At 40.7% G+C, this 13,075-nt stretch overlaps 1 protein-coding gene across 1 annotated transcript; it reads left to right on the forward strand.

Moving 5' to 3' along the window:
* The first annotated feature begins 2,988 nt into the window (after positions 1-2,988).
* tmem160 (transmembrane protein 160) lies at positions 2,989-10,197 on the forward strand. The gene is made up of 4 exons (XM_085371121.1): positions 2,989-3,275; positions 3,472-3,496; positions 8,102-8,194; positions 8,970-10,197. Exons 1-4 carry the CDS (start codon positions 3,054-3,056, stop codon positions 9,284-9,286), a joined length of 657 nt encoding a protein of 218 aa, XP_085227247.1. The 5' UTR covers positions 2,989-3,053; the 3' UTR covers positions 9,287-10,197.
* Positions 10,198-13,075: the final 2,878 nt, after the last annotated feature.

The raw sequence follows: 13,075 nt of genomic DNA on the forward strand, positions 1-13,075 counted from the left end.
ATCCATTAAAAATGACATCCGTTATATAGTATTGACACAATACCCAAATGACAGAAATGCAGAATATTGTTAAAGTCCAGTTTGTTTGTAATCTGCTCTTTAAAATGCTGTTTCATTTCGTCCTGGCTGATTTGGCAGAACAACACAACACAACATGCACATCTACATCTGCATTAATCACTGAAGCAGTATCGTCCACTGCAGGTGCAGTTGTACACTTGATTCTGTGGAGTTGTGCTCAAAATAATATGGCAGCACTAGATTTTTTTTAAAAAAGACACTGTTCATTAGTAGAAATTCCTGAATGGGCTTAAAACCATCATCTGTGAACACGATGTGTCAGTGCATCCTCAAATACATGATGCAACTATGATGCAAAGAAAAAAAGATGTTCTCAGTGCACAGTTAAAAAGCCAGAATCTGTGATGATGATGATGGATGATGGTATGGGGATGAACTGGGGCATGTGGCTGCACATCTGTGAAGGCACCACTGGGACTGTATAATATACAATAAGCTGATAGAGATATGCATATATGCAGCCATCTAGATGATGTCAGTTTCAGCAAAACAATTCCAGACTATGATCAACAGCATGGCTCCTTAAGATTAGCAGTCTCTGTGCTAAACTGGCCTGCCTGCAGTCCACAAATGAAAAACATATTGAGATATTGTGATGAAATCATGTATATAGAAAGAATGCATTATTTTCAGTATTATCACAAGAACAGCCAGACCCTCAGCTGTTACACAAAGTAAGGCAACGAATTGGTAAATGCATCTCTATCTTCAGGGTTTTTATCAAAGCATCACAGGCAACAATTCAACTCTTTCATTCATTTTAAATGCTAATCATTAAATTCTGGCACCCCTCAAAAAAAGACAGGAACTGGAGCTGAAGAGGTTTTCACTGGAGTGAAGAAGACAAAGTTAGAGAGGCAATGCTGAGATAGCTGATGGCTGACCTGTGCAGATCAGGGATAGTGGATATATTGGACAAAGGATGCTGAAGATGGAAGAGAAAACAGGGTTGAACAGTGGGAGGAAAAAGTAAAAGAATTTATATACAGACAATCCACTGAGTGACCACTGAGAGAAATTTGTTTCTCAGCAAATATTTTCCATTACATGCCACATTACGGATTACTGCTTAGAAAACAGCATGTACACAACACAGTGATTATTACTTCACCAATTGTTGACAAATTGTCCATACAAATAAGTATGACAATGATCATTCTTTCTAATATACAGCTGTAGCATATAGCAAATTTCACTGTAAGCTGTATGTGTGAGCGCTCTCTGTAAATGTTTACTCAAACATCAGTCTACCATTGTGTTAGAGAAAGTAGCGTGAGAATGACCACAAGGTCAGCTGCAGAATTACATCAAAGATTTGGCTGTCTGTACACACACACAAACACACACGCACGCACACACACACACACACACACACACACACACACACACACACACACACACACACACACACACACACACACACACAGAGGAATAAAAATACAAACTCCCATCTGCGCAGCTCTTTATGCTCCTCATGCTGAACAATCAGGTACGATAGGTGTGGTCTTTCTGGGTCCCAGCAGGCCGACAAAGACAAAAGGCGTACAGGAAGAAGCTGTCTGCTCATCCTCAATGAGAACACGCGAGAGCACAAACACACACACACCCACACAGGTGTGGGGCATGTAGAGTGATACAGTATTTGGGTATCTGACACTATTTTTAAATTGAGGAGAAGAATTACAAGATTATCTTTTAATTAAGAAACGTCTGGTTGTTGTCTTCAGGGTTTTTTTTAATGATTGACATCATCATGTTATTATCTGCTAGCAACACAAATTATTTTGTTAATATTCATGTAATATTTATTCATGGCCTCTTTTTGGAGTCTATAAAAACTTAACTGACTTTATTACAGACAGAAGCTAAACTACAGGCTTCGGAAAAAAGAAGTTTCTACATGACTCTGGGCAATCCTGAAAAAAAGTTCATAAGAGTTTGATTAGAAAATGATCAAAAAAGTATGGCTGATCATGAACTCCTCTGTATACCAAAGTATTCTAGAGTCAGATGTGAGGCGATCTGTCCAACAGCTAAAGTGTGGCTGGAATCGGATCTTGCAACTGGACAATGATCCCAAACAGCAACAAATCTACAATAGAATCACTGAAAAACAAAAAGAATCAATGCAACGGCCCAGTCAAAGTCCAAACTTCAGTCTAAGTTAAATGCTGTGGTGGGACCTTAAGAGAGCTGTGCATAAACAAATGTCTGCAAATGTCAGTGACTGAAAGAATTTAACAAGAATAGGGTGGACTTAGTTTTTCACAGGACTGCACAGAGTCCTGTGAAATATTTTCCTTTCACATGATTGTATGACAATTTAAAAACATGAACACAAAATTTATTTCAATATGTGACCAAATAAATAAATAAATAAATAAGCTGCCCAATAAGCTGCCATAACCATACATTTGACGTTTTTAGACCTGCTCAGATCTAAGCATGTTTTTCTTCTGCATATTAAAATATTTCATATTTAGATTTCATTTATTAAGATTTCGCGAATCCCTGAATTCAGTGAATGCATTTAGTTTCACATTGCGTTTAAGTTTTTGCAATCAAATAAATAAAGAAGAACGGAAATGGCCTGTGTTCTCGCGCCCCCGTGTGGCGCAAATGTGTAGTTGCAGGGCGTCTTCAATGACGTTGAGGGTAAATGTCAACATAAGCACTTGCGGAAACAGAAAAGTAAAGTAAGGTAAAGAAAAATAAAAGATATATATATATATATATATATATATATATATATATATATATATATATATATATATATATATATATATAAAGATGTAGATATAGATATAGATATATTTGTCTTCCGACGGATGGTGGCGCTGTTTCCTTTCTGCCTACCTTTTACTGCGCCTTTACCTGAGACTCTTCCGGGTTGAGGGTTCACAGGGCATGCGGAGGTCGTGTTGTGCTTTTTCTTTCGGCTCATACTTTAGCTAGCAGTGGTTAGTGATGTAATGGCTTTCTTGACTTTGTTCATGAGAAGGCAGCTGCCGCAGGCCGTGTGTCACTACGCCCGGCTGGTGAAGCAGGTCCGGCCGCCGGCCGCCGGTGCCACGCTGCGGAGACTGCACGGCTCAGCCCGGCAGCGGGTCGCGGATAAGGGGCCGTGGGGGAAGAGCCGGGGGCCGGAGCAGCAGCAGTACCAGCTCACAGACCTCGACAAAGCCGACGCTTTGGTGAGTTTAGTCCTAATGATGCAGTAGTTGTGTTACAGCCAGTAGTGAGCTTTGTGTAATTTTAATGGCAGAGCCGCTTTTTCTTTCCTTTTCCCCTTATCTGAAGGAAGTAAGATGGAATTGTTTTGAACGTCGTGAAACTGTAAACAAATGAGGGAGTAAGTTTTGCTAATAGATTTTCTTCTTTTATTTTCAGATGCTGAGAAAGTCCCATGAAACAGGTAACGTTGCTGCTCCACAATACAGGCTGTAGTCCCAATTTTCATCCTAACCCTTGTAGGATTTCTGCAGCATGGAGCAAAATGAACTTTTGTATGTTTCTTCTCTGGTCAGTCAGTGTCGGACTCAAAGTGTAATAAGTTATACTTTTATCACGGGTGTGAATGTCATGGTTGTGTTTGCGTGTGTGTGGGTGGTTGGGGGGGCTTTTAATGATTTCTTTGAACTTTTTTTCGAGGGTGGAATGATTGTACAGCACACATCTTTAATTGCTTTGAAAAACAGGTTTGAATTTATTTAGGATTTTCTTTAGAGTCAGAAGCATATGTACAGCCTCAAATAGAGACAGCCAGTGTCTTTTAGTTTGAAAAGACTAAGAACATTTTACTTCTCATTAGTGATCGTGATTTACTGTAACTGGTAGTTTCTTTTTGACAGCACTCATTGGACAGACCAGTATTTAGAACAATGGAAAAGTCCAAGGAAGGCAGTGAAAATCTAAGAAGAAGAATTGTAGATGTGCACAAGTCAGGAAAGTCTCTTGAAGTCATTTCTAAAGAACTGCAGATTCCAGGATCGAACAATTGTCCGTAGGCACAGGTTATTCAGATCTGTCACCACTTTGTCAAACTTTGGATGAAGACCTAAAGAAGACCCTCATCCTCACATGAGAGGCAACTGGTTAAGATGTTTAGGAACAACCCAGGAACCAAAGAGGTTCAGGTCTGCATGAACTAGAAACTGCCAGAAGATACAGAAATAACCACCTTCAAGCTTGACTGAAATTTGGAGCTGCCCACATGGACAAACCAAATGCCTTTTGGGGAAAAGTTTTATAGCCAGGGGCTTCTGGAATGGCCTTCCAGAAGCCCCGACCTCAACTCTACTGAAAATTTGTGGACTACGCTTAAAAGCCAGGTCTGTGCCAGGGCACATACCAATCCTATCAAGAAAAGTGGTAAAATATCCATGAAGAATTATGCAAGAAACCTGCTGGTGGCAAGCAAATGCATCTACTAAGAGACATTTAACCAAATATTTGTGAGTATACATGTATCTACTTGAGTCTATTGGTATAGTTTTGACTCTGTGTGGATATAAAAAAATCCTAAATACATACAATTTGTGCACCCAGTTTTTTTTTCTTTTTAACGTTATTAAAAATGTGTGCGGTAAAATCATTCCACCGCAGAAAAAGAACAGTTCAGAGAAATAAATAAAAGCCCCAACATTGCAGTGACATTCATGCATATGATGAGTGTATGTACTGCAATGCTTTAAGGTTCATTTGTAGTCATGTTCAGAGATTGAGCATAGCAAAGCAGTTCAGCTGCTGCAGGACGGGGCTCAAACAACACAAAACATCTTCCCGAAATCCAACCTGCATCTACAGTGGCACCTGAAAAATGTCTTGCACGAATAATCTTTAGAAGAGAGTTAAAATATAGGCTGGTAGGTCAGTATATTCTCCAGTATATGGTTAGTATTTAACAGAGATTACATTTAAGTTGAAACAATTAACTGGCAAATCAAAAATGCATGTAATAATTAAAGTGGACATTTCTAATGCTTGCATCTGGCTAATGACAAAAGAAGAACATCTTTAATTTCCTTTTTGTCCCTTTAAGCCAGCTTTTTTTCGTACTTTCGTGCTCTGTGCAGACAGAAAGTTTGGAGGCTGCAGGTGGGTCGAGCTGCTGTGCTCTTCATGCAGAGGTCAGACTAGAAAACTGACTGAGACCAAGCCTTTAGAGCAGTATACACAGGCACAATACAGTGACCTTAATACTTGAAATTTTGGCTGTGTTAAACATGAACCTCCACTGTCACAAGAGACAGTGCACATGGAGCGCAGGTATTTTCAGCTGCTCCCTTATTTCCCAAGAGGTCGCCACAGAGGATGGATCTGCATATTTGATTTGGCACAGATTTTACACCAAATGTTCTTCTTCCTGCAACTTTATCCAGACTAGGAGTACACTAGCTTGTGAATTCCATTGGGGCTTCGTTTGTGTTTGCTCCAAGTTCAAACCCTTCACGTCTTAGGCAAACATGTTTATAACCTTGAAGCCACAACAGCTTACAGGTCTGTGAAAAACTATGTACACTCTCTGATTCAGGAGCTTATAGGAAAACTTGAAGGAATCACCATCTGTGTGACTTTATCAGTCTCTCACATCACTGGAGGAATTTTGGTTTACTCGTCTTTACAGTGTTACTTGAGTAAATTCAAGTTTACAGGCATTCGTTTATGTACAGCTCTCTTTTTCCCAGCACAGGTCCAATCAGGTTGAGGTCTGGCTTTCTTTTTCTGACATTATAGATTTAAAGTTGTATATTTTCTGCTGTGCCTGGGATAATTGTCCTCTCCTTCAGATGTTAGGCGGGTGGGAACATTTAACACGCTAACCTAGGCCTGTAGAGTCTGGCATATGTAGCACTTGGGTTTTTGCATTTGCTCAGAATAAATCTGTTCACTGCTGTAAAGATTATGGCATCGTGTTTACACACGCCTGAACGCTCCACACCAGCAAACTGCCTAAACCTCTGCTTTTAAAGGTGTGCACATATTTGCTGGTGATCAGTTAAGTGCATTTGATTAGCAACACCTGGCTGCTGCTTGCGCTCTTAATTCTCGTGGCGGTAATAAGGATGTGCTCATTTTTTTCTGAGGCCCTGGAAATGCTCTTTTCCACATGAATGTATACAGAGCATGTGACACAGTAAAAGGAAAATGCATAACCGGTCCACTTCTAAGCCTGGTGACATTATGCAGTATGTCAGTTAGGGCTGCCACGATTAGTCGACTAGTCACGATTACGTCGACTATCAAAATCGTCGACGACTGATTTAATAGTCGACGCGTCGTTTGAAGCTTTGTAAGATCACAAAAGATGCAGGAATAAGTAGTAGGATTTAAGAGTGTAATAACGGACTGAAACAGAAGATGGCAGCACTGCATGTACAAGGATGCCAGCTGCCGTTAAACCCCAAAGAAGAAGAAGAAGCTGTGTCCCAGAATTCATAGCGCGGCCCAGCTCAGTTTCCAACGATGGCGGCAGCTAGTTAGTTTTAATGTTACTCTTATTTTTCTTTCTGGGTCACAAAATAAACGTTTAACATATTTTCAGGTGAGAATGTAGCTGTGTAAACCTCAAATATCTGCTCAGTTTATCAAGACACCACATATTTTCAAAAGCGCTCCGACGTTTTCGGAGACGTCTGTTACCCACTAGCTCGATAGCTAGCCGGGGGCGAGGCTAACTAGAGCCGGTGAGAACACCGGACTCCCGGCAAATCGTTTTCAAACCCACCGCCGTCTTTCGCTACTCAGGTTAAACATGATATATAAGTCACTTAGATCACTTAAAAATGTTATTGTTTGGCTTTTTTTCAGTATTTTATTTGTTCCTGAGTAAATCTGTTTGGCTGAGATTAAAGTTATAGTTTTTACACAGCTGAATAAACGTCAAACAGACAGCTGATTATCAGAAGTGTGAGATGCTCGAGAATATACTCCGGTGTCCCGTTATATTATAGGTAGCAAGGAGTTTATTAAACTTCACTGAAACAATCTGACAATCATCTTGTCTTTATTTTTAGTTAGCACATATCTTAAACACTTAAAGCTTTAAGCTAATGATAGTTATATAAGAGCAGATGCATTATTATTATGCATCTGCTCTTATATACGTAAAACGTATGCTTTAAGCTGTACGTTTTACCTCCAATGGATGCATGATCTGATTAGTTGACTAATCGCAAAAATAATCGGTGACTAGTCGACTATCAAAATAATCGTTTGCCCTAATGTCAGTGCAGTCATGTCCTTGCTTATGAGAATCCACTAAGTTAAAATAATTGTCACTATACCGAGTCTAAATACAACAGTCCTGTAATACACCCGGGCTTCATTAAGTGCTGATTCAGCTTCAGTTTGTGTTCCTTTTAAACTGCATGGCTCTATACTTTATTACGTTTCTGTTATTTTGATTATATCTGCACACAGCAGCTCATTAGCACCCCAAACTACACCCTACAAAATTATCATATAGTTGAATCAGCACCTCTCTGAACAGTTAGAGCATCGTATCCTTCATGGGGTTTGGGTTTACTGCATGTCTGGTGTATGAGACCTCATTAGTTGTCACACTTCCGTTAAGAATTTGGTGTCCTTATTAAATTAGTCTTTGTTTATGCCCCCTGCTCACACACACAGTTTGTTTGCTTTGTCCAGTTTCACCTCATGTCAGGACTCGGTGTGTTTTTTGCAAACTGTGTTTGGTTCCTGCTGTAAGGAAGAGCTGCGAGGACGTCCATCTCTTCTGTCTCCACTGTGGGACAGAACTCAAGTTTAAACCAAGAGTTAAAAGCATTTGTTTCTGAATATTAAGTTATTATAATCTGAGCAAGCCACCATTTTTATCACAAATATGTTGTTTAAACATCATTTTCTTTTTTTAAACATCAGGATCTGGTGTCGTTAAACTGATGCAGATTAAAAGGCAGTAATTAGGCTGTGGTATGCAGCTACAGTAAACAGCATGATTGATTTTGGTTATCTGTAACGTGTCAGTTGTTTATTTCTGCCTTTGATCATTCTGCAGGCTTCCTCTCGTGGTTCAGGAACGGTCTGCTGGCGACCGGGATCGGAGTCATCGCATTCGTCCAAAGCGATGTGGGACGAGAAGCAGGATATGGTACGGGAAAGTTATATGTGCAGAAGAGCTGAAAACCAGACAATTTAAGCCTAAGCCTGTTTGTAAAATACACTTAAAATTTAAATAAAGTAACAAACGTTCCCACGTGTGGGACTAATAAAGGTTATCTTATCTTATCTTATCAAACGGTCGATGCAGCTCTAAATTTAAGATCAAGAGGATTTTTAAACTCTGTTTCTCTCTAGAAGATATTTTTTATCTAAAAATGTAAACATACGTCTGCTGTTTTTGTGAAGTAGAAAACTTTGTAATGGGCACTTGCTGCACTTTTAATATGAATAATTTCACAAGGATTCCTGCAATTGACTTGAAACAGAGTCAAAATCCTTGATATCTAGTTGTAACCAACATCATTACCTGACACGTGAGATGAGGCCCTTAACATTTTATTAAAGAAGACCTTCATGGAATCAATATTAATTGACAGCTGATGGGCATGAATATTTGAAAACTGTCTGAAAACAAAACTTTCGAGCCACAGCAGTAAATCGAAGGAACGCGGTATTATTTATGTCAAAATAAAAGCTGCTGACCTACTTGATGTATTCTCAATGCTAAATCACGGGAACGGTTTGTATAACTTCTGAAATAAGTTTGATGCCAGAAAATCTTCCACTTAATCTTTTATTTTAATCTAAATAATTAAAAGGAAAAGTCGATTCAACCTGCCTCCATGCCAGCTTTAATTACAGTGACTTATGAGGAAATTAATTGGGTTTCTACAATAATACCATGTCAATCTGTTTTTCCTCAGCCTTCTTTATCCTGGGAGGTGCGTGCGTGTCGTTTGGCGGTGCCTCGTATATTGGCAGCCTCTTTGCCTTGCGGAGGATGATGCTGCTGTCTGTGCCAGCACTGCTGTTCCAAGGAGCCGTGGTGGGCAGCGTCGCCCTCTTCTGGCTCTGCGCTGTATCGCTCTACATCGGACGATTAGAGGTGGAGATCATCCACGAGGGAGAGGAGGGAGAGGATGAAGAGGAGTGCCGAGAGTGCCGGGAGAGGCGCGAACACCGGGGTTACCGTGGCCCCCACGACAGTGAGGACAGTGACGGCAAGGGGCAAAACAAGTAGAGGTCTTCCAGGAATGCAGAGTGGAAAGCTGTGCATGTGTGCTGCTCCAATTCAGGGTTTCCCTTATTTGTATGTGTGTGGATTTTGTGTACATGTGCGTGTATAAGCAACCTACATATGCAGGCCGTGTGTGAGTCTGTAGATACGATCTTATTATCTGTTGTTATCAAGATGAATATTAATGTGGGGAAAGACTTTTAAGACCTTTTTGAAAACTGGTCGAAGAAATTTGTGAAACATGCTGGTAATTGGGTAGTTTAACTACCTTCGAAAATAAATCAACATTTTGTAAGTTTTGTTATAACTACATGTAGCCAGAGCTGAGTCTCTTACTTCATCAGTCTGAATTGTTTTCTTTTTCTTTTTACATTCTGCAAAGACTCGCCGAGAACGCCACGTTATTTCTTCAAGTTTACTTTTTGCTGCCCTATATCATTTTAATCCTCATTCACAGCCAACTGTTGTTGGGTGCTGTTTGTCTTATTCAGTATAATTAACTGTGAATGACTACTTGAAGTTTTCTTGAAAGCGTGCAACTAAAACAAGCTGGATGTGATAAACTGCGAGACCTACGAGGAGGACTGCGGAGTGTGTGTTTCAGGTCTGTAATTTTGTTTTGATCAAAAATCTCTGAGAGTTTTTAATTTGTTTTTTTCCAGATTTTTTTTTTTCCATTATTATTTTGTTTTCGAAGGGCAATAGCACTTCTGTCGCTTTAGTTTGAAACTTTAGTAACTACAGTTTTAGAAGCAAAGCCTATTTTTCACAGGCTTTCCTGTGATTATTTACACACACTCTGTATTGCTGTAGCCATGTTTCTGAGTGAATTCCACACTATAATCACTATGATTGCTTATTTAATGGATGTGAAGGGTTGTTGATCATTAAAGAGTTTGAATGCAGATGTGGAGATGGGGTTCAACATTGTTTACTTTTTTTTTTTTAATGCACGACTTCCTGTGCACTCTACTGTATATACAGTAATAAAACAAGAAGAAATCTGTCGAGTTACATCAGTGCGTATCCTTTAATGACCCATCGAATGAGACCTCAGATATGTTTGTTGTTGGTGTTTTTGACCAAACTCTACGGAGAGTTTCATAATAGACGAATTATCTCATAAAATGTGATGAAACTGATCAATTATAAATCCCCCGAAGGGCATGTTCTCAGTGACTTCAGGATTAACAGCTGGGGCCATTTAAAAAAATCACTAATATGGAGAGCACACACATACTGTGAATAAATACTTGCGGACATACATGAGAAGGGGAGATGTGTAAACATCTCTCTCCTGCACCTTAAGAAATCAAAAACCTTCAGCTGAAGCAAATTATCAAACCACATAAATCTCAACGTGTATATTGCTTTTTAATTATTTTTTTTTGGTTCATGCAGACAGCGCCCAGTATAATGTATACGTGCTGTCAGAGTTTGTAGTTAAGGCTCCCTGCAGCAGGAGACAAAAGATGTAAAAACTGTCCGTGCACACATAGACGTCTATTCATGCTGTACATGAATAATTTTTATAACGAGCTGCTCATCGGCGAGCATGTGTGAATATCTGAACTCAAACGGGCAGCATGTGGTTGTGTGTGTGTGTGGGGGGAGTGTTAGTCATGGGGGGGCTTTGTCTGTGATTACTATCTCTGACTGGGTTAGGGCGAAGGTCTGTGATATCTCCCAGCTATCGACACACAGTGTTGCTGTTGAGACTCACCTCGGAGTCACCCTCTCCTCCCCTTCTTCACTCCGGCTGTCCTCTCCTTCCCTCCCACCTCTCCTTTGCAGATTCCCATGGCGTTTTGGAGCAGTTGTGTTTCACATGCAGGGTGCGAATAGGCTAGATGGCTACTGCAGCAGTGTGACGAGCACCCCCCCACCACCCCACACCCACCCACACACACACACACACACACACACACACACACACACACACACACACACACACACACACACACAACCACCTCCTCCTCCCTGAGCCCCTTTCAGCTCTCTTCCTCAGATCCTCTTCTACCCTTTCACCCTCAAGTCCTTTCTTTCTGGTCTCCTCCTCACGTTCCCTACTCCTCCCCTCCCACCTCTTCTCCGTTTTGCTCCTCCGTGGCTGCATCTGACTGCACAGGTCTGTTTGGCATGCAGGAGGCTCCTGAGGCCTGGCGCGTCTAAAGGGCAGTGCGCCCAGAGGCAGGAGACGCGCCCTCACTGATAAACACCATCTACGCCAGACCCAGAGCAGCTATAGGAACCATAACGCCAGCACAACATACCCCAAAGTCCAGGCCTGGCCCCATACATCTCCAAACCTCAGCTTCACATCTACGCTCTCAGCATCGAAAGTTGGAGTCTTAACCTCTGCTTATTTTGAGCGCCGAGTGCTCATCTGCTTTCAGGTGTTAAATGCCATACGTACGGATCAAAGGATCTGCCTTAAGAACTACATTAAGTATGGATTGGCCTTCTCCTGGCTGAGAGGAGAAAGGGGTGATTGTTGGGAAACAATGACAAAGATGAAAATCATAGAGGTAGAAAAGAATCAGGGAAAAAGAGCCTGAGAAATGTAGTGAGCCCATGTCAGATGGAAACTGTCTGGCTGTCTCCCTCCGTCCTTCACGCTATTATTCCTTTCCATATTTGTACTTTTTTTTTCAAATCCATTTACATGTGGTAAGGTATTTCCCCAAGGAGCACGACTCTAATTCAAGGGGTAAGATAAGCCATCAAAGTTAGTGACAGAGAGGGCGTACGGGTGGCTCAGTGACAGGCTGAGAAGAAGACAGTCAGGAGAAATGCCACCGCCACACACACACACACACACACACACAAATAACCCACGGTGATTTAATCTGCAGAAGCCGCACCTTTACTTCCCTCTATGTTACTCCATAGAAAAGAAGAGATAAAGAAGAGAGGTTATTTTGTAACTCAATTCACGGCACATCAGCACACACGCACACACACTCACTTATACAGTACATACGGTTTTGCACGTACAATGGCATTTTCTCCCCAACAACTGCTCTTGTTTAGTATGCGCTTCCTTTGGTCTTGAGGAGGAATGATCCTCACTCTAATGAACTACGGCCTGCCACTTGAATGTAAAACAGCATTTAACCCGTCTTCAATGTCAGAGCCCCTCCCTGGGGCTGCTTCAGACAACACACACAAATTCACGGAAATGCACGCACACACACACAGACAGACATGCAAGCAAACGGCCAATGTACACACACACGTGGTAATGCATGAACACCTATAAGTGAGAGACTCTCTGCGCTTCTGGGTTTATTTCAAAGCAACTAACACTCAAGTGATGTCTAGTCTGACCTGCACTAACTAACTAACTATCTATCTATCTATTTTAATAAAGAACTGTGCAAGAATCAACACATCCTCTCTGCATTTGTCTTCTAAGTACTCAGAATATGCATGTTAAATGAAAAGAATTAACAAATGTGAGTGCAGAAAAAATTGTATCTATTTAAATCACATGAAATCTCAAGGAGCTATATGTAGAAATCGAAAGCATCAACACATTTAAAACTTCAGATATCACAACTGCTTACTCTCCACGCCTGCAAAAGCAAGAAAGAAACAACCGACATTGAGTTGTGCTCCTCTACTGGAATATTTTATTGTTATCATCATCATCATCTGTATCACTGTTATTATTTTTACATTTGTTCATTTTATTTGACGAGTGGGTGGAGTATTCACAAAGATGGGAGAATAATGTTAGATTCACAGTGATGGGCGAGGGGTTAGCCGTTTAATTCAACAACAACAGAA

Source organism: Diplotaxodon limnothrissa, linkage group LG14 (genome assembly GCF_057381915.1).
Source record: "Diplotaxodon limnothrissa isolate DT_005_m linkage group LG14, D_limnothrissa_male_GT1.1, whole genome shotgun sequence".
Lineage (NCBI taxonomy): Eukaryota > Metazoa > Chordata > Actinopteri > Cichliformes > Cichlidae > Diplotaxodon > Diplotaxodon limnothrissa.

Excerpts from the sequence above, each read along its gene's own strand:
- tmem160 (XM_085371121.1), top strand. The coding sequence starts at position 3,054 with ATGGCTTTCTTGACTTTGTTCATGAGAAGGCAGCTGCCGCAGGCCGTG. Across the intron at positions 3,497-8,101 it reads GAGAAAGTCCCATGAAACAG|GCTTCCTCTCGTGGTTCAGG; the intron begins GTAACGTTGCTG and ends ATCATTCTGCAG. Across the intron at positions 8,195-8,969 it reads GGGACGAGAAGCAGGATATG|CCTTCTTTATCCTGGGAGGT; the intron begins GTACGGGAAAGT and ends GTTTTTCCTCAG.